The sequence below is a fragment of the Gobio gobio genome, assembly GCF_949357685.1.
Source record: "Gobio gobio genome assembly, chromosome: 22".
NCBI lineage: Eukaryota > Metazoa > Chordata > Actinopteri > Cypriniformes > Gobionidae > Gobio > Gobio gobio.
In genome coordinates this window covers 13,343,627-13,366,253 of record NC_137118.1, presented here as the reverse complement: position 1 = coordinate 13,366,253, position 22,627 = coordinate 13,343,627, and the positions used below count along the sequence as shown (strand labels likewise).

Below are 22,627 nucleotides of genomic sequence, written 5' to 3'. Positions count from 1 at the left end.
CAATTTCAGTTTGAGATCTCTTATCCAGAACATAACCTGCCCTGGAGCAGGTTAGCCATGGAGCGTAAGTTACTATGGAGATGAACACAGCTAAAAGCCAAACCACTTTAATGGTACCTTAAACCCAGGATTGGCACAAACTAAGCTTAAACATATCTGGCTAACCAGCTAAACCGGCTTCATGGTATAGGCCCCAGGTGGAGTCAGAAACAAAATCTGGATTGTAGAAAAAAAAAAGTAAACATTTGGGTATCTGACCCAGTGGCTTACAGAGCGTTTTGTGCTGCAAAACGTCTCGGTTACGTATGGTAACCCTCGTTCCCTGAAGGAGGGAACGGAGACGTACGTCGGTAATAACCGACGAATTGGGATCACTTCAGAGAGCCCCTATCAGCTTCGAGAACTTAAGAACAGGCCAATGAACAATTGGCGTGCGAGATTTGCATCTCGCGCTCCGCCCCGCGCCGCGGGTATAAACGGGAAGCGAGAGCACCGCACTGACGTTTTTCACTGAGGAGCCGAACCAGTGACTCGGCCAAGCAGTGATGGAAGGAACTGTGGCGACGGGACGTACGTCTCCATTCCCTCCTTCAGGGAACGAGGGTTACCATACGTAACCGAGACGTTCCCTTCCAGTCGGTCACTACGACGTACGTCGGTAATAACCAACGAATTGGGATCCCTATGGAAAACGCCACAGTTACTACCACTTCCAGCGCCCAGCGAGAGCCCCTCAGACCCCGTTCTGAAGCGGGCGGGAAGATTCACGCTAGAAGAGTCATACTGCTGTTCCGCAAGACCCATTCAGCAGACTTGATTGGATAACGCTGGGAAAGCGTGCCCGAAGGACGCTGCGGGAGCCACATCATGCCCGGAGGGAATTACCATGTGGAGAACACGTATGGGCTGGCCGTGGGCAGCACAACATACGGAGTCCCAGGGGAGGCCCCGGCCTAATGCAGGCGGGGGACGACACCGTACTGAGACGGCAGAGAACTCTGCCAAGGGAAAGACACGAGCTCGCCGTAGGGAGCTGTACCGTGGAAATACACGTATGGGACCGCCGTAGGGGTCACGACATACGGAACCCAGCCTGACACAAGTTCCACCAATGCATACGAGTGCCAGACCTGGCGTCGGACGCTCCGCAACATCCGACTGCCGAGGGGTGCGGAGGACTCAACAGGGTTCGCCTATCCTGGGGAACTCGACTGGAGAAAATAAGCGCACGTATCCGTTCCAGGGGAAGGGAATGGCGCAGCAAGCCGACACTAGAACGGGCACTTCAGTGAAGCTGACTATGGGAAGCGAGCACACGAGAAGCCACCGGCTCTACACGCAGGCTATAAAACCTAGCGAACGTGTTGGGTGTCGCCCAGCCCGCAGCTCTACAAATGTCTGTCAGCGAGGCGCCACGAGCCAGCGCCCAGGAAGAAGCAACACCCCTGGTGGAGTGAGCTCTAACCCCGAGCGGGCAGGGCACGTCTTGGGATTCATACGCCAAGACGATGGCATCCACTATCCAGTGGGCCATCCTCTGCTTGGAGACAGCCTTTCCCTTCTGCTGTCCTCCGTAACAGACGAAGAGCTGCTCTGAGGTCCTGAAGCTTTGCGTTCTGTCCACGTAAGTCCGGAGAGCACGGACGGGACAGAGCAAAGCTAGGGCTGGGTCTGCCTCCTCCGAAGGCAGCGCTTGCAGGCTCACCACTTGGTCCCGGAAGGGAGTAGTGGGAACCTTGGGCACATATCCAGGCCAGGGTCTCAGGGTCACCTGAGAATCACCCGGCCCGAATTCCAGGCACGATTCGTCGACCGAAAATGCCTGCAGGTCCCCTACCCTCTTAACTGAGGCCAATGCAATCAGGAGTATTGTCTTTAGAGACAAGATCTTAAGCTCTACTGACTGTAAAGGCTCGAAGGGCGCCCTCTGCAGTGCGGTCAGCACCAGAGACAAGTCCCAAGAGGGTATAGAAGAAGGGCGAGGAGGATTTAGTCTCCTCGCTCCCCTTAGGAACCTGACGATCAGATCATGCTTGCCTAAGGACTCACCATCAATGAGGTCATGGCTTGCGGCGATGGCGGCAACATATACCTTGAGGGTGGAGGGAGACAGCCTTCGCTCCAACCCATCTTGAAGAAAAGATAGCACAGATCCGATCGAACACTTCCGGGGGTCTTCTCGGCGAGAAGAGCACCAGTCGATGAACAGGTTCCACTTCAAGCATAAAGCCGTCTCGTAGAGGGGGCTCTGGCGGAAGCGATGGTGTCGACTACCGCTTGCGGTAGGTCACCTAGAACCTCCGCGTCCCGTCCAGGGACCAGACATGGAGTTTCCAGAGGTCTGGACGCGGGTGCCATAGGGTGCCCCGTCTCTGAGACAGAAGGTCCTGCCTCAGAGGAATGGGCCAAGGAGGTGCTGTCGCGAGGAGCACTAGTTCCGGGAACCACGTCCTGCTGGGCCAGTACAGAGCTACCAAGAGGAGATGCTCCTCGTCCTCCCTGACCTTGCACAGTGTCTGTGCAAGAAGGCTCACTGGGGGAAACGCATATTTGCGCAGAGCCCGGGGCCAGCTGTGTGCCAGTGCATCCGTGCCGAGGGTCCCCTCGGACAGGGAATAAAACAACTGGCAGTGGGTCGTGTCGTGGGCGGCAAACAGATCGATCTGTGCGGCCCCAAAGCGACTCCAAATCAGCTGGACCACCTGGGGGTGGAGTCGCCACTCTCCGGGAAGCACTGGCAACCGTGACAGCTCGTCGGCCGCACGATTGAGCAGGCCCGGAAAGTGGATAGCACGAAGGGACCTCAGATGCTTCTGACTCCACAGGAGGAGATGGCGGGCGAGTTGGGACAAACGGCGGGAGCGTAGACCACCTTGTTTGTTGATGTACGCAACGGCCGTCGTGCTGTCCGTCCGGACCAGAACGTGCTTGTCTTTGAGCGACCCTTTGAGGCGGCTGAGAGCAAGACGAACTGCCAGCAACTCTAGGCAATTGATATGCCATTGCAGTTGGGGCCCCGTCCACAGACCCGATACTGCAAGCCCGTTGTACGTGGCCCCCCAACCCGTGGGTGAGGCATCCGTGGAGACAACATGATGCCTGGACACTTGTTCTAGAGGCACTCCTGCCCGTAGAAATGAAGGGTCCGACCACGGGGTGAGGGTTTGGCGGCATCTCGGCGTCACTTGGACACGGAGGGACCCGCTGTGCCACGCCCATCTCGGGACTCGGTCGTGTAGCCAGTGCTGAAGCGGTCTCATATGGAGCAGCCCTAGCGGCGTTACTGCGGCTGCTGCTGCCATATGCCCCAGGAGCCTCTGAAAATGTTTCAGTGGAACCGCTGTACTGCGTTTGAGCGTACTCAAGCAGCTCAGCACCGACTGGACGCACTCCTCTGTGAGGCGCGCAGTCATGGCGACCGAGTCGATCTCCATCCCGAGAAAAGAGATCCTCTGTACAGGACAGAGTTTGCTCTGCTCCCAGTTGACCCGAAGACCCAACTGGCTGAGGTGCCGGAGCACCATGTCCCTGTGTTCGCACAACTGCTCCCGTGACTGGGCAAGAATCAGCCAGTCGTCGAGATAGTTGAGGATGCGAACACCACGCTCTCTCATGGGAGCAATGGCCGCCTCCGCGACTTTCGTGAAGACACGGGGCGACAGGGACAGCCCGAAGGGCAGGACTTTGTACTGGTATGCCCGTCCGTCGAAAGCAAAGCGTAGAAACGGTCTGTGTCGAGGGAGAATCGAGACATGAAAGTACACGTCCTTCAGGTCAATCGCTGCAACCAATCCTGGGGACGGATGCATCTGAGGATGCGTTTCTGGGTTAACATTCGGAACGGCATCCTGTGGAGGGAGCGGTTCAGGTAACGCAGGTCCAGGATCGGTCGTAACCCGCCACCTTTCTTGGGTACAATGAAGTACGGGCTGTAGAACCCGGACTTCATATCGGCTGGAGGGACCGGCTTTATCGCGTCCTTCGCCAGTAGGACAGCGATCTCCGGCCGAAGCACGGGGGCATCCACCCACGCAATAGACGTGAAGTGAACGCCCCCGAACTTGGGCGGACGCCGGGCGAACTGAATCGCAAGCCGAGTCTGATGGTACAGATGACCCAGCGAGACGGGCTGGGGAGCGCTAGCCAGGCCCCCAGAGACCGAACAAGCGGGGTCATCGGTACCACAGACGTACCCGCAGCAGGGCAGCGAGGCGGAATGCAGGGACCCCAGGACGACATGGGAGTGGTCCGTGTAGGGGTCTGGGTCTGACACACGACCTGCATCCGCTGAGGGGGTGCGCGAGTGTGGGAAGGCCGCTTGAGTGCGTTCCCACAGCCGGCACCCCCTGCTGGCGATTTGGAGAGGCACCAGAGGCTGACAAGGCATGGGAGCGTTGTACACCGCCCAGCGCACTCTCCAAATGAAGGAGGGGCTGAGCGTGGCAAGGCTTTGTGGCGTTGCACACGGTCTGCCTCACCTCCTTCCTCAGCGGGGAACAAGAGCGGCGAGGCATAGCGTCGCGCACTGTCGTCCACACACCGCTGAGAAGAGGGGAATGAGAGTGGCGAGGCTTGTAGCGTCACACACTGCCATTCTCGCCCTCTTGTGGGGAGGGGAATGAGGGCGGCGAGGCTTGTAGCGTCACACGCTGCCATTCCTGAACTCCTGAGACCCAGAGATATTGGAACTGTTCTTCTCTTTTTTTTTTTTTTTTTTTATATATATATATTTGGGTACCACTGGCTGTTTTTAACCCCAGTGGCGGAACAGAATTACTAATGGTTTTTACCCGGCCCTCCTCCGGGGGAAGAACAGTCCCGAACCAAATCCGGGTCAATGGTGTTTCTGGACATCGTCTAGCCAAGGGCCAGCGCTGTGCGCAGCTCAACCTCGGCTGAGAACTACCCTCATGCCCTAAGCAGGGCGGAGGTGGCCTGCCAGTGGCACTGCCACCCCACCGATGAGGGTAGTGAGAGAGAGGAAAACTTTATACAGATTATGGCCCTATTGGTGTTCCATATTATGCCACCAATAGTTCCATAATGCAAAAGCCTTCCAACGCACATCCGGGAAAGGCAAGAGGCAGGCAAGGCGAATTATGCGTTGCACTATGCCTCAGCCACCCGGGAAAGCATGGCTGTCGAGCATGAATCGGATTCAGCACGAGCGCCCACTATTATAGTGGGAATCTCAGCATCATCTTCATTTTCAACACATAACAGCCCTCTCTCCGATGCAGCGATTGACATCTGTCCTCTGCTAGAGCCCCAAACGAAACGCTAGGTCCTTTTTTTTTTCTTTTTTTTTATTTATTTATTTATTTATTTTTTTAGGACCAGCAATCCCATCTGTAAGCTACCGGCAGACATGTGAGACAGTGGGCGTGGCCGTGAGACGGCACACGGCGCGCTGAACACTCAAGCCCTTATGAAAAAGGCAAGATGAACAGCGCGCCGACGTGGCCATGCTCTCATTAGAGAGCATAGACCACCCACAAACACAGTCTCAACATGCGTAGCCGCCGAGTGACGCGCGCTGAGCTGCCGTGGCAACCCGCGCTGTCACTCGGCAGCTAGACGGCACACGGCGCGCTGAACACTCAAACCCTCACGCGGAAGGCGAGATGACCAGCGCGTCGACGTGGTCCCGTTCCCCTGAGAGAACACGGATCACCCACGAACACAGTCTCAACATGTTTATGCGAGAGGGATCGTGGCCGTCAGGACAGGAAACAACCGCATCCAGAAACGCACGAGTGGAATGACGTCTTGAAAAAGACGCAGTGTCACACCCGTGTTGCTCTTTTTGTGAGGAAACGCTCTTTTAAGAGAGTGCTGAAGCACCCAGGGAAACCGCGGCAACACACAGGGGATAGTGCAGCCTGTGTTTGCACTCAAAGAATGGAACGCCCACCGATACCAACAGATTGCTGTGATAACAGCAGTTTGTTCCTTCTAGCAGCTTGAGTTCGCGGTCCCGCTGGAAAGCGCCGTCACACCAGCACACGATCCTCTTCTCTGTTCTGATGAATTCTCTTTCGCTGAAAAGACAGGAAAGCAGTCTCTGCAACTTCAAACGCCGGTTCGGCTCCGAAGTGAATGACGTCAGTGCGGTGCTCTCGCTTCCCGTTTATACCCGCGGCGCGGGGCGGAGCGCGAGATGCAAATATCGCACGCCAATTGTTCATTGGCCTGTTCTTAAGTTCTCGAAGCTGATAGGGGCTCTCTGAAGTGATCCCAATTCGTCGGTTATTACCGACGTACGTCTTAGTGACCGACTGGAAGGGAACACATGGTATCACTCACAGTACTTTATAAAAGATCAAAACAATCACATTATAAAAACAATGCATAAACACAGACTACTGTTTCACATATACACATATTCTACCTTTTCATCCTGCTGTTTCATCAAATACTGGCATATGTGATTACCACCTGCTGTTCTGTTTCAGTGATCCCTACTGAAAAAAAACGGTTATAATTCAAATTAACTTTGACATATGAATAGCCCATTTTATTATTTTAATATATTGCACAAATAATAAAATAAACAATAATAATCTGATATTTAATAGAATTTCAAATGAAAACGAATTCTCATCTGACTGAAGATTGCTTTCTATTGCTTTATATGGTGATGCCATGAGGCGACCCTAATGCGACGGGTTTACGCTGACAGTCTGCTCTGGCTTAGTTTATGTCATCGGTTTCAGAGTGACACGCTCCCTCACTGTGGCGCATTTTGACGGATGCAACTGGGAACGCGCCCCAGGCGCGCACGCCCGAATGACCTGGTCTGTCTGAAGTCAAAGCCACAGACGGGGAGAGGGAGGCGGATAGAGAAAAGCGCATTCTGGGGCAATGGTAATTATAGCTTTTTATGATGGATATGGAAGTTGTGTGACCAATAACGAACAAAGATATTTTGTATTTCCCCAAAACATTAGCAACAAATTTTTGAGCCGCTTGGTAGGCCTAATAATGATTTGGTTTGCCGGGCGCGCTGACAATGATAATCATGTTTGAGAAGTCGCAGCCTGTCATGACAGTGCGTGAGATTGTCAGGCTATTTACTTGACAGCAACCTAAGGATTATTTACATGGTAAAAAAATAGAGTAAATTTATCATTAAAAAAAAATTGTATTCTGTAAAATATTGTAAAAATGCTCAAGTAAAAAAGTATCATTTAAAAGTATGTTTGATTACCACCTCGATACAGTAACTGATACTTTATCATTTTGCAATATTTTACAGTATAAATATATTTTATATGATCAATTTACCGTGTAAAAAACTTTGTTGTGTCATAAATGGCAAGGGACCCAATTGCAAGCTTTTTATTTTAGTAGTTTTTTACTGCTACTTTAGATCTTAAGCACCTAGAGCCTACACTTTTATTTGTTTATTTGTATTACAGTGTAGGGAAAGTAGAACCCAATCTCTTACAGAAAACGACTGCGAACGCATTTAATTCTCATCTCTTGTTTTGTCTCATCCGTGATGATAAATTGATGAACGCACTGTCCTAGTTAAGGAAACGATATTAATTCTTTCCGAGTAGGCCTACGTGTAGCTTTTTCCCTCCAAATTACCAGAAAAGGCTAATTGGATGGCGATGCATATATGTTGCTTTGTGGCGGCTTCCATCAAGCTGTTATATTTTCTTACAAGGTCTCGAATATCAGAATGCATTATATTTGAGTAGGCAGCCCCTCCCCCGGTGTGCAGCACCAACACCATAGAACTGAGCCATGAGGAAGAGGAGGAAAAGGAGTAGAATGGGAGGGGTGGCTTGAAGCGGAGGGAGAAAGAGAGAGAGAGAGAGAGAGAGAGAGAGAGAGAGAGAGGGAGAGAGAGCGCGCACGGCGAAATATGCAGCACCAGTGGCAAGGAAACACACCCGTCAGCGGCGCGCAGAGGAAAAAAAAGGATAAGCGCGGACAAAGGAAACATGGACGCATCCGAGAAGTATCCGTGCGCTTCTAGAATGGAATTGACAATTAGGCCATTGTGCAAATAAATGAAAAACCTTTAATGCTGAAGTGGGAGGCAAGATATTGCAAACTGACAAGGCGGGGTGCTGTTTTTAATCCGTCTGCGGATCCTATGATCTTGCGATGGCTGTTGCAGGGATATGTGATTGCCTAGACAAAAAAGTGCCTCTTTCTTTTTTGCTATTTTTATTATTTTGTGGCCTTGCTCTCGGACAAATACGATATTCCGTGCCAGAGGAATCGGATAGTGGAACGATTGTAGGTGATATTGCACAGGATTTGGGTTTGGATATTCGAAAGCTCTCCACCCGAAAGATTAAGGTAACCTCTGACAGCGGCAGAAGGTACGTGGACCATAAGAATGGAAAATTATTGGTGAACGAGAGAATTGACAGAGAGACATTGTGTGACACGAGCACCGCGTGTGTTTTGAATCTAGAGGTTCTTCTCGAAAACCCATCTGAAGACCATAATGTCGAGGTGGAGATTACAGACGTGAATGATAATACGCCGCAGTTCCCCAGAGACGAGTATCAATTGGAAATCACAGAATCGGCTTTGCCGGGCTCTCGTTTTCCGATCGAACACGCGCAAGATTCGGACATCGGAACCAATTCGGTTCGATTGTACCGGCTCAGCCCAAACGAGCATTTCGCTCTCGATTCCAACAAGCCTTCATTGAATACTAAGCACATCGAGCTCGTTCTCAAAAAGCCCTTGGATCGCGAGCTCTCCCCTTACCATCAGTTAATCCTGACGGCGACCGACGGTGGCACACCAGCACGAACAGGTACCGCAAAAATTAACGTTCGCGTCTTAGATTCGAATGACAACAATCCCGTTTTTGACAGCTCAGTATATAAAGTCAAATTGCTTGAAAATTCGCGCAAAGACACTCTGGTCATCAAACTGAATGCCACAGACCAAGATGAAGGAACAAATGGGGAGGTGCTTTATTCATTCAGCAGTTACACCCCAGACAGGGTCAGGCAGATGTTCAGCATGGACACCAACACTGGAGAAATCAGAGTCAAGAGCAATGTGGACTACGAGGACACCAATTCATATGAAATGTACATCCAGGCCATGGACAAAGGCCCGGCTCCAGTGGCAGCCCATTGCAAGGTGGTGGTGGAGGTTGTAGATGTCAATGACAATGTTCCGGAGATTGTGCTCTCATCTTTATCCAGTCCGGTGCGTGAAGATGCCCGTGCTGACACCGTGGTGGCCCTGATCAGCGTGACGGACCGGGACTCTGGCCCTAACAAACAGGTCACCCTTGAAATTCCACCTGGTCTTCCTTTCAAAATCAAGTCATTTCGAAATTACTATACCTTGGTAACCTCAGCCTTTCTTGACCGCGAGAACACAGCAGCCTATAACGTCACTCTCAGCGCTACCGACGGCGGCAACCCTCCACTTTCCTCTCAGAAGACCATTCAGGTGGATGTCGCTGATGTGAACGACAACCCTCCACGTTTTGACCAGACCTCCTACACTGTGTATGTCATGGAGAACAATGCACCCGGAGCCTCGCTCTGCACCATCAAGGCTCAGGACTCAGATGTCAATGAAAACGCTCGCATCACCTACACGGTCCTAAACGACAACAATCATGGGATCCTGGTCACCTCCTACGTGTCGGTTAAAGCGGACACTGGTGTTGCCTATGCCCTTCGCTCCTTTGACTACGAGTCATTACGGGAGTTTCACTTCCAGGTTAAAGCTCAGGATGGTGGCATCCCACCACTCAGTCGTGTAGCCACCGTCTACATCTACATAATGGATCAAAACGACCACCCGCCCGAGATTGTGAATCCCCCAGCCAATGGCACACGCTCAACGGAGACGGTGCTGAAAAATGCAGAGCCAGGTGCATTGATCACAAAAGTGGTGGCCTACGATGCAGATGCAGGACAGAACGCATGGGTCGTCTATCTGCTCGATCAAGCCAGCGATCTGGATCTATTTAAAGTGCACGAACACACGGGAGAAGTTCGTACAACGCGGCGCGTCCTTGAAGACAACTCCACCTCTTTTAGTCTAACCGTACTAGTAAGGGACCATGGCGAACCACCTCTGTCGTCCACCGCTACGATTAACGTCGCCGTCATGGAGGTGCCACCCAAAGTCATGCCTGACCCCAAACGAATCATCCGCCCTCACAGCGCTCTCTTGTTTTCCAAAGTGACACTGTACCTCATCGTGGCTTTAAGTGCCACCACCTTTGTGTTTTTGGTGACGGTTGTTGTGCTGGCCATCGTGCGTTGCCATGCCTACTGCACCCAGCCCGGATCCTGTTCGCCATGCTGCGTGTCCCAGAAGGCCCAAGCAGAAGGCGGCTCGGGAGGGGGCGGCGGAGGTAGTGGTAGTGGCGGCGGTGGTGGCGGCGCTCAGCCCAATAACAACGTGGTGCTCAGACGAGACCTCAAGGTTGAGCCTCATTATATTGAGGTTCGGGGGAATGGCTCTCTGACCAAAACCTATTGCTACAAGACCTGTCTGACTGCTACGTCGGGCAGTGACACCTTCATGTTCTACAACACAGGCCGACCCATCAGTGGCACCTGGGGCTCGGAGCGCTTTTTTACAGGAGGGAGCGGATTTGTTCGCAGGCTTAGTATGCCAGATGCAGCACTACAGGTGTGTCTCATCACAAAGTATATATCTTTTTTTAGCCACAGCTGTAGTTGCCAGAAATTCAGCGTGAATACTAAATAATACATTTATGTACAGAAGTGCTAAAAAGAGGAACTATTTAAATAAAATATAATCATATGTGATGCATCGTGCAGGGAGCTACATTTGACCTCAGTATACACCAACTCTTTCCAGTATGTCTAATATGTTTTAGTGTAAAAAAAGCCATTTAGTCCGACCAGGAACTGCAATAAAGCTCTGTGCCCATGTGTCAGAAGCTTTTGACCTTGTCATCTCCTGTTGTACTGTGTGGTTGTCTAGTGCAGCTTCACAGTGCTTTGCTTCACCCTGCATTAGTGTCAAACATCAAGACTTTCTAGAGTAGCACAACGCATTTATGATGATTCAGGCATTTGCTCCCACGTTTGAGGATGTCATCACATTTGCAGGATTATTTCCTTCCTCCCATTGCCACCCAGGTCATGTCACTGTGTCTTTACTGAATTTCAACATTATTTTGTGTAAGCTAAATTACACTGAAGTAAAAAGGGGCTTTTGAGAGAAATGTCACATAGACAATTTTGCAAACCAAACATAAAACCTTTGCAGTTTATGCAGATGGGGATACATTTTAGTGAAGTGCCTGTGCAATGCATTTGCTGTCATAGATATTCAATTGGTGTGTTTTTGTCAGTGTAATTGGCGTGAATTCATGTTCACTCTGTCAGCCATGGATTCGTGAAATGTGTTTTAATTAGCCAGAACATGATCCAAAGGCCTTGATCTCTGGCTCATGGGAGGGGATGCTACAGATGGTTTAAAAAAGACAAAAATAGTCTAAAAATGTCTGCAGCACAAGAATAACAAGAGTTTATAGGGAGATGCTCTTGACAGCATCAGATCCTCTCAGATGTGTCGGTGAGCGGCAGCACAGACACTGCAGCACATTCGACACTGCAGAGGATTTAGGAGCAGAGGCCGTCTGTCCGAGATAAGAGAGCAGGCAATGAAATTAACCTCCAGCCTTTGATTCTCAAGCCCTGCAAATTATATTGTGAGAGCGAGGCAGAGTCTCTTTGCACGCACTCTCTCCCCCCTGAATTCACCTGATTAAAGAATGTTATTTACTCAAATTATCTGGGCCATTCTCTAATGCCTCATCCCACTGCATATTCTCCAACCCAGTTTTTTTTTTCCATTATTTTACTAGGGCAAATATAAGTGGCAACTACATGCTTGTGCTCTCCCTCTGTGTAAGACCAATTAATTCATTCACTGTGCATTGCTGGAGAAACGATGACCATCTTGTGTTTGAGGCTTTGTATTTGGTTACAAGGTAAATGGTCATCTTGTGACCAGTTCTCAGATTGAGTTGCTCTGGTTGAGGGCAGAAAATGCTCTAGTATCATATTACATGAGGTCAGCTGGTATCCCAGGATGATATCATTCCCGTACCATTGGGAATGGAATGGATGTTGGGAGAAAAAAAAGGACTTGGTCTTGAGCAGAAGGTGTGGGGTTATTTGCCTAGATGTGGCTAGAGATGCATGATATAAAAAATGTGGGTGGTGCCAAATAAATATTACAGTTTTATGAATGGTATTTAAATTCTATAATATTATATATATATATATAATCTGTGTGTGTACTGTGTATAATTATGTAAATATAAATACACAGACATGCATGTATATATTTAAGAAAATAAAATATTTATATATAATATAAAATAAATTATATAAATATATGTGTATTCAAATATACATCATAATTATACAGAGTACACACACGTATATTATGTAAACACAAACTTTTATTTTGGATGTGATTAATCGCGTCAAATCATTTGATAGCCCTAATGTAATATTTTGTAAAAAAAAGCGGTTGGGTTAAATGTTTGCTTAAAACAACCCAATCGCTGGGTTAGTCCATTTTCAACCCAACTTGGGTTGCTTTTAACCCAGCATTTTTTAGAGTGTGTATATATATATATATATATATATATATATATATATATATATATATATATATATATATATATATATATATATATATATATATATATATATATATATATATATATATATATATATATATATATATATATATGCAGCATAACAATCGGAAGTATGACAGACAGATATTCGTTCAAGATTGAATTTAACATTGTTATTGAACGATTAAAGATTAATTCTGAATGAGCACTAGAAGATGGCAAAGACTATCTAAAAGCCAAAATAAGCAGAAATGATTATGCAGTGCAAAATGAAACATCCAATATTGGCCAATATCTATAAGTTAAAAATCACTAATATTGGCCATTAACTAATATCGTGCATCCCTATAATGAGTTGTGTATGTTATTAGGTGAATGTCAAGTGTCCTTCATACTGTATGTGGACCTTTATGAAGCACACTCTCCACACACATACACACACACACACACACACACACACACACACACACACACACACACACACACACACACACACACACACACACACGTGTATACAAGTGAGTCATGGGCCATGGCGTTTTGCCAATAATCGTCCCTGTAGTCCTGGTCTCCTTTAGCTGTAGTTCATATTAAAATGCAAGACAGACACACACACACAGAGCACCATGATTTATTGATGAGAATGTATCTAACCCTTTTCTGTCCTTCCACCCCTTCTTTCCCCCTATCTCTTCATCTATCTCTCTCTTTCTCTCCTTCTCCAGCCCAAAGGGCCAAATGCTGACTGGCGTTACTCTGCGTCGCTGAGAGCAGGAGTGCAGAGGTAAGCACTTTTGCTGTTAATAATGTCCTGAAAGAGTTACTGATACGGAACGCATCCCCGTCCTCTGTAGTTAAATAAGAATGAAATGTTATGTTTTATTTTGATCTTTCTTTCAAAAATGCCTGAGCAATTACATATACACTCTTTAATTTCTCAATAAAAGACCATATAACAGACCTATGTTTGGTAGCTGAGTAAAAGTGTAAAAGCACTGTGAATCATATCCAATTCTAATTTCCTCATTTCCTGACACACAATAATCAAATCCTGGCCCTCAATGTCATTATGCAGGAAACCATCTTGTTTGAACTTAATCTAATTGAAGGGAGAGTAGAAGCTAAAAAGCATACTCAAAATATTATACATATCACACAAAATATCTGTTGAGCTTTTATTTTGATATTCTCAATTTTCATGTTTAAGCTAAAAGGAAATATTATACTACATTTTATAAAATGGCCAACGCATAACAAAGTTTTAGCAATTTTAAGCTGTTTTCATTTCAGTTTTACAAATTTAGTTCAACTTAAACTTATTTTGTTAAGTTATTTGCCAAAGCAACACTTCTAAAATGTAGAAAGCAACATTAACTAAGCTTAATAGATTAGGAAAAAGCATTGTTTATTGTCAGTTCATAAAAACTAATGCACAACAAATTTAACCGTATAAACTTATTTAACCTTACTGTTACCAATATATTTTCCCCTATATATTTCTTGCTTACAAAGTTAATTTAGGAAGCAATGCCATTCAGAAATACTGTATATTAGGGGCCGTTTACATGACAATGTTTTAAACTTTTTCAAAGAGTATGTTTTTGAAAACAATAAGCTCCATGGAAATTACCAAAATTTGAACGATTTTAACTAAGCACATGGTCTAAAGCGTGTGACGCAGGTGCACTTAGGGCATGTCCGAGTCCACTTTTTAGATTAACGATGGGAAAAAAGGTCAGCGCCCTGTGTGTCCCTATTCTCTTAATGAGTAATGGTTGTGTTTTGGGTGTAACGTGCAATAAACCAATCAGCTTCTCATCTCCCATTCCCTTTAAAAGCCAGTGGCTATTTACATGGATGAATACAGACACCCTCAACCTGACGAGTCAGTTTAAATACGTGTGTATTGCCACGATTGCTCAAATAAGTAGCCAATGTCATTCGTCATTACAGCAAATAGATCTTTCCGATACATGCAATGACTAGTATCCATTATGACATGTAGGCATGTTTATCTTTATCTTCACAATAATAATCTTTTACATTGTTTTTCTTTTATTTTGAATATTTGGCATGTTTGTGTGCTGCTGCTCATCCCTGTGTGTGTAATAATCAGAGTGTACGTGTGCTATGCACCCGCATAGGCACATATTACTAACAACCGAATTATAGGCACAATAGTTTGTGTCCGTTTAAGTTTTCTGTTGAGTTAGGGGAAAAATTTTAGATAAAACAAAAAATACTGTGCTATTGACTTTAGACCAGGTTTTTGTTGGTCAATGGCGCAGTCATCACCAGCACGCCCATGGGTAAACAGACAGGCACAAGTGCATTTGTTATTTAAACTGAAAATGATAACTGAGTCAGGCTGAAACTAGCAAAAAACATTTGTGTCGCACCTGGCGCCACATTGTGCCGGGTGTATGATAGGGCCCTATGTGTTCAGTCTATAGGATTATAGTGTTTCTTTACAAAGTGACATCGCCAACTACTGGCCTGGCATGCATAATACAAGTGTTTTTAGTCATTTTTGTCGATCTGTGTGAATGGGGATCGTTTTGACACGTTGTGCGCAAAACATTTCAAAAATACAAAGGAAAAATATTTAGTTTTTACACTGTTGTCGTGTAAACGTAACCTTAAATTTCATTCCACTACCGAATTATAGGCACAATAGTTTGTGTCCGTTTAAGTTTTCTGCTGAGTAAGCTGAAAAATTACAGAGGTAACGGAGAAAATTAGTAAAACATAAAAAGTTTGTCAGTTCTGCTGTCTGTAGATGGCTTTGAAGAGCCATCTAAACACCAGAATCATGACTACCAGGAGCTCTCTGACTTCCTCCTGACCTCTTGCCTCTTCCTCTGTGGACCAACTGTGCCCTGTCTGCCTTCATCACGCCCAAACACAAGCTTTAAAGCATTTGCTGAGGGCCTTTCCCTGGCATAGTGGCTCTGCAGTCTGATCTTGAGTATGTAGGTCATCAGCATTCTCCACAGCAGATGCACAGTCCTTCATAACCAAGCATAAAGGACAAGCTAGCAGATGAGCTGATTGTGAAAGCAGGCAATTCAAATCTCAGGGGGAGTATTTCAATGCACAAATACTGACAAAATGAGTCATCTCTAAAATGCTAAATGTTTATTCTCTCTCTAACTCTTCACACATACCCGCACACACACTTACATCTGGAGACAACAAGGCCCCCTCCTCTACCACCACACACATACAGTTTCCAAACGGTGAAGGGCTGTCTGTTTTATGTGATAATGTTGTGCTACCCTGTGGGCTCATCTCCAGGGATTGTTTAGTCTGTGCGTGTTTATGTGCTTGACTGAAGGCTGGTGCAAAAAGGGGCACAGGAGACATTACACACAGGGGGGAAAAAATTAGATGGAATTTCACTCACACCATGTCTACACCAGAGGCAAGTGGTACGATGTGACGCGACAAAAGAAAATAGAACCCATTAAAATCAGTGATGCTGTCTACACTGGATACGGCGCAGCACAACACGACACAACAAACCCGTTCTATTTCTGACATACTTCAAGCGTTCATGCTACTTCAGATACAAAGGATTTGAATTGGACACTTTGACCATTGTGGACTATTTCTAGCTGTTCGGATCCGGTGTAGAAACAGTTTGAGCCACGTTGAGCATCATGTAAATATAGAACCATTAAATACTAATAAACTACATTTAAACATGCACCAACAAAACAATTCTGGCAGATAAGCTAATTATTATGTTATAGTTAATAACTGATAAAATGTAGATATTAAAATCCCATACAGTTTTGTCTAAATTATAAATAAAACACTAATATTTAAAACCCCTTGCCTGTCACCCCACCATTTTGGCAAGTGGGGCATTTTGACATACCCACAGTAAAAAGGCAGTAAAAAGTTATTCTGAATAGACACATAACAAATATATTTCTAGAAAGCCAACATTTGAGAGTTTACAGCTGAATACTCAGACAGTTATTAATATGGAGATATATAGGCTCAAACATGAAAACAAAAATATTAAGAATATATTTTGAAATATATAAAAATTAGTGGTGGGCTGTTATCGGCGTTAACGTGCTGCTTTAACGTGAGACTCTTATCGGGCGATAAAACAAAATATCACCGTTAATCTATTCTCAAAGTTGGGTTGGGAGCTGGGTCTATACTACGCAAGCATTGATGACTTTCACCTTGATATTTTAGCACGGATGTGTACCTAGCCGAATTGCACTGTAGGGGGCGAGAGAACGAGTCTTCGAACCTGTGTGTATGCCTACTAGTGTTGTCAAAAATATCGATATTTCGATATGTATCGATACTGAAATATCTGAAACGATAAGATACTCATTGTCTACAGTATCGATATATCAGCTGCACTCTCCTCTCCGACCGACAGCCAGTTGACACGCACCCGCCTCCTCTCATTCAGTCCGGTTAACCCTCTGAACATGGCGAACAGGTTTTCTGCTGGATTTTTCCTCATGACCGCATGTTAGTATTGGTGTGACTGGTCTGAATTTCGCGCGGGGTTGCACATAGCGTTAATTCTACTAATTCCCGCAGATTTCGCGCTCGCATCTGAAGCGCACACACATACCGTAATAAAGCCGCCTCTGACATACAAGTGCAGAAATTAGCTCCTTTTTCCATCTTATTAATGGTCAAATACACTCAAAAATGTCTCAATGCCCATTTTGGTGAGTTTTAACGTAAACACAGTCCATGCGTGCGTCAGGTCTTAAAGGGACAGAAGTTATTTATTACTCAAAACTACAAAAAGACAAACGATCACTTACGAGCACACATATTCCGAATGCCTTCGGCAGAATTCAAATGAGCCATTTTAATCTAGATTAATTCCAAGATTACAGAGAGATTAATCTAGACTAAAAAATGAATCAATGCCCACCACTAATAAAAATATTATGTGAATGTAGTATAATTAACAACTTATAACCACAACTAGAGTGAAGCCACTAGTGTGGTCATGCTTCATTTCAAATGTGAGGCTGTTATGTCCAAAACTATGAATTTTATGAAACATTTTCTAAAACCATGTCAGGATTTTTTTTTGAGAAATGTTATCAAATATGTTGGCCTGCAAACACCCATTTGCAGTCTTTTGTCTAATGTCTAGCGAGGAGAACAACTCAATTCATGCTATAATGTCCTCAATCTACTATTGTTTTATACCTTTGAGTGTGAGACTTAATCCTCATTATTGTTTTATCATTATTATTTAGTCTGTATTCAGCAATTAGCCATAGCCTTTATGATGGCACAAATGGCCCATTAAGCTCTTTCAGTAATCCACATATTATCTGAAGTCTTTCTAAAAAAAAAAAAAAACTAAAACACATCCTTGGAACCTTATGTTAATTATTGTAACAAAATAGACAAAGCTCCTGGTCCAACAGGTGCATTAGAGCTATACAGTTAGCATTAAGCTACATAACACAATATAAAGATTAAAATTACACTTTCACTCAAAATGTCACTTTAGAGCACCATTGAGTGTTTGTATTAGCTTCCTGTCGCGATATAATGGGGATTTCATTCGTATGGTGATGTTAAAACATGTTATATTTAGCATTTTATATGGAGCTCATCACTACACCTGCTAGCAGTTATAATGTAAACATCCATTATTGATATACAATAGCCGAAATCACATGAAAAATCACACAAAAACCTTATACCATAGTTATCGTGTGTTTCACAGAGACAGAATGAGGAAGTGTAAACACACACAGTGGAGCGTCATGCAGAGGGCAGTATTGAGTACGTAAAATAATTGACAGCAGTTGAGAACGAATGAGCGCATGATGACTTATATCTGACGCAAATCAGGAAGAGGAGAGACAGAGAGAGCTGTGTACATGTTTCAGCTGTATGGAGATCGGATAATTCAGTGAGAAATGAATAGAAATGGTATTCTGTATGGCGAAATATTTAGCAAACGTGATAATAAATCAATATTTCTGCAAATATGTGCACTTTTTAACTAAGAGCTGAACTCAAATCTGTTATTTGCGAGCTGTGTGAACACAACTGAACCGCTGCAGACGAGAGAGAAATAATTTGCGTGTGATATTCCATTCAAAATATTGTTCATTACAGATCGATTATTACGCACTCCTGACATAAATTAAGAAATAAATGTCACTGCAACCCAGTTTTATCATAAACAGTGGTCAGATATCGAAACTGGAGTCTTTAATCTGTCTAATGATACTGAGTTTGTCCAGATGAAGTTAGAGTGTGATGTTTTATTGAGCAGTGAATGTTGAACGACAGTAATCTGGGGCCGTCTGCGATCTTTGACTGCAAAGGGGTTTTAAAATCAATCATTTTAAAAGTGAATTTAGTGGGTCTATGTATCACAACATTATAATGTACAGAATGAAAAGGGAATATTCATTTTGAGATTTGGTGAATATTACAGTACATTCAGTACAACATAAAAAATAAAAATAAAGAATTAGATGAAAGTAAAGATATTGTAAATAAGAATAGCAGAAATAAACATGCATTTAAAAAATGTGTATTAACAATTTTATTCAGTAAGGATGCATTCAATTATTATTTAAAAGTAACATGTAAACATTAACATTTACATATTAATCTGTTTTTTTTTTTACTTTCTATTCATCAAATAATCCTGAAAAAAAATCACATTAACCACAATTCCATTTTTTCAACATTGATAATAATAAGTAATGTTTCTTGAGCAGCAAATCAGCATATTAGAATGATTTCTGATCGGATCATGTGACACTGAAGACTGGGGTTTAAAATTCAGCTTTGCCATCAGGAATAAATTAAATATATTAAATTAGAAAACTGTTATTTTAAAATTGTAATAATATTTCAAAATATTACTGTTTTTTACTGTACCTTGGTCAAATAAATGCAGTCTTGATAAGCATCAGAGACTTAAAAACAATCTTACCAACCCCAAACTTTTAAACAGTAATGTATATTGCATATCCTTAATTCCATTCATTATTTCCATTTCAACCATTACTTGTAGCTTAATTTCAGGAAAGGTTTCTGTAAAGTATATCACATTGTTATTATCATATCGTAGATTTACATCATTTATTCATAACCTCTCTTTGACCCTCAATGAGCCAAGAATTACGATGGTAAATTCCTGAATTGTTCAACTCTGTCATGCTTTCTCTTCATTTAGACTTATTTAGAACAGCTCCTCCTCTCCAGTGGCTTTAAATCCACACCCCTCAATCGACAAGTCTCTCCTCAGGCTAGAAAGTTACTAATTCATTCTGCCACAAGGCACGGGTGCATTTCAGCTTTAAGGGAATTAGAAAGATCCATCATGCTAACACACACACTGGATCAGAGTTATGGGAGCTGTAGCGGCTGGGCACACCCTGTGCTGCATTGCAGATGCCCTGCTATACCCACTTCCTCTCTGCTCCTCATGTCTGTACATTCATAATGGATGTATAGGAGTGCTGTGGCACTGTTCACAGATCTGCTCTTTATGTTGGTGCTTGTCTGATTGTGGTTTCCATGGTGATAAACACGCAGAGCCATGCTAAAAGCCAAAGGACGTCGCTGAAGAGTGTATATAGGTAATAAAAAGTCCCTTTCACGCAATGCATACTCGCAGCTCTAGGGTGCATCACAGTATTTGTTGAAATTTTAAGTACATAGTACATCTTCAGCTGTCTACCACAAGGTCCCAGGCTTATGTTATGAATGGCCTGCTGACAGACCGAGAAAGAGAAATGAAGAGAGGAATGGAGGGAAGATAAAGATGGTTAAGAAACACAGCAATGTATTAGTGGAAATCAGATTACGAAATAGGCCCTTGTGAGAGAAGGGAGATGTTGAAAATGTAATACATTTTCTTTACAATTCACTCGTTTTCCTCTGATGAACGCTTTTCCTTTTATACCACCTTTCTTTCTACATTTCTCCAGTATTCAGCATCATTTCTACACTGCAAAAAAATCATGTTTATTACATTTATATTTGTCCAATTTTCCAGTTTCTTGAAACTGTTGTAAAAACACTTCGTAATATATTAAGACTATGTTTCTTTAATACATGTGTATTTTGTCTTTGGCATATTTTGTCACTTCTTTTAAGCTTAAACATAAACATGTTAAATATGTCGTCGCAGTAAATCAAAATATTGTCTACTTCCAATACCGTTCAAAAGATTGGGGTCAGAAATATATATTTTTTAAAGAAACATACCTTTAGTCAGCAATATGCATTAAATCATAAGTGACTGTAAAATGCATAATATTAATGCAAAAATATATAGCATCACAACTGTTTTCAACATTGATAATAATAAGACATGTTACTTGGGCAGCAAATCATCATATTTTAATGATTTCCGCAGGATCATGTGACACTGAAGACTGGAGTAATGATGCTGAAAATAATCACAGGAACATTTTAAAATATATTAAAATTGAAAACAGTTATTTTAAATTGTAATAATATTACACTATGTTACTGTTTTAACTGCTCAAACAAATGCAGCCTTGGTGAGCATAAGAGACTGACTTCTTTCAAAAAAACTGACAGACTTGTTTCTGTTAATATGCTATATAAATAGCATTAATATGCTGTTAATATTTTATATATATATATAAAATATCTTATGCAATGTTGCTACTCAAGTAAAACTTCTTAAGAGGTCATTTTGTAGCATATTGTGTATTTTTGTGTATCTGTGTATCGTGTATCACGCCTATATATTTAGACACACTGTCAATGTGCTTTCCAGTCAACACGTCTGAAGGAGTTAAAGCATCATGACACCACCATGACAACTTGCACCACACACACACACACACACATCACATCAGGCACAGACACATTAGATCACAGATAGTCTAGCACACACTGTCACATGTACTTTCACCGTCACACGCACCTCCAGACCAAAGCTCAGAAAAATACACGCTAACACATCTGTCCCCGTTGCACATCTAATTTACTTTCACAGCCCAAAAGCGAAGCTGCATTTTAATATGAAATATATTTTACATCAGTAAAATGACTGAGCATTTTCTCTGCCTTTTTTTTTCAATAGCAGTCCAAAGAGTTACTGGATGTTTTATATTTCAAGACTAATGACATGCCAACTGGTTTTGTTTCTAGCTCTGTGCATATGGAGGAGGCTTCAGCTGTGATGCAGGGAGCACAAGGCATGCTGGTCCAGAACTGGCCCACAGTCTCCAGTGCAGCAGGTGAGGTCACATCTTAAAGACGACTGCATTGCTAACTGAGTGTAATTACATCTTAATCATCCGAAACTGATGACTCCATCTTCTCGCAAGCCGTCATGCTCTTGCAAATCTAGTAATTTTCTCTCTAGCAAAATTATGTTTTACATCTGTTTAAATTATTATACGCCTAATGCATATATGTAGCGATTGAATTTTAGAAATAAATCAAGGCCGACCAAAACTTTTGACCCAAGTTTAAGCTGATTCAAACTGACATGGATTCATGCATGTTTAAAACAGCCTTTTTAAAGCAGGTTAGACTCAATCCATGACCAGAGTGTTCTTTCCATTGTCGCTCTGTATTGCAATACTGTTCCCAAGATCTAAAATGACAGGGAACAATTCTGCAAGTCTGGCTTGAGCTTTACCATTCTTTTTTTTCTGACTTCCTGTAACTATAGCAATCCAGAAAATTACTTGGTCCAGTGGTGTCATTCTCTTAGATATATAGCATATTCTTCTTTACTTAAAATGTCTGCAAATTTACAAAGCACAAAGTCCACCTCAAAGGCAGTTATTCCCTATGGGCCCTATTGTAATTATCTAAGTGCATGGTCTAAAGTGCACGGCGCAAGTGCACTTAGGGCATGTCCGAATCCACTTTTGCTAGTTCAACAATGGGAAAAACATGTCATTTTGGGTGTAACGTGCAATAAACCAATCAGTTTTATCTCATTTCCCCTTTCCTTTTATAAGGCCGATT

General features: G+C 43.8%; 1 protein-coding gene and 1 pseudogene across 3 annotated transcripts in view; both read left to right on the top strand.

The window, feature by feature from the left end:
* Positions 1-22,627, top strand: part of LOC307118588 (protocadherin alpha-C2-like) — a 50,869-nt gene that overhangs the window by 12,736 nt on the left and 15,506 nt on the right. Inside the window, exons 1-3 of one of the 2 annotated variants that reach the window (XM_079804245.1) lie at positions 7,872-10,641; positions 13,360-13,418; positions 21,797-21,885. In XM_079804245.1, the coding sequence (XP_079660371.1) occupies positions 8,122-10,641; positions 13,360-13,418; positions 21,797-21,885 (2,668 nt within the window). In that variant the 5' untranslated portion in view covers positions 7,872-8,121. Of the gene's footprint in view, positions 1-7,871; positions 10,642-13,359; positions 13,419-21,796; positions 21,886-22,627 lie in introns of those variants that run through there. The other variant, XM_079804246.1, reaches the window with a different exon arrangement.
* Positions 1-22,627, top strand: part of LOC307118599 (protocadherin-10-like) — a 76,409-nt pseudogene that overhangs the window by 38,354 nt on the left and 15,428 nt on the right. The window lies entirely within an intron of this gene.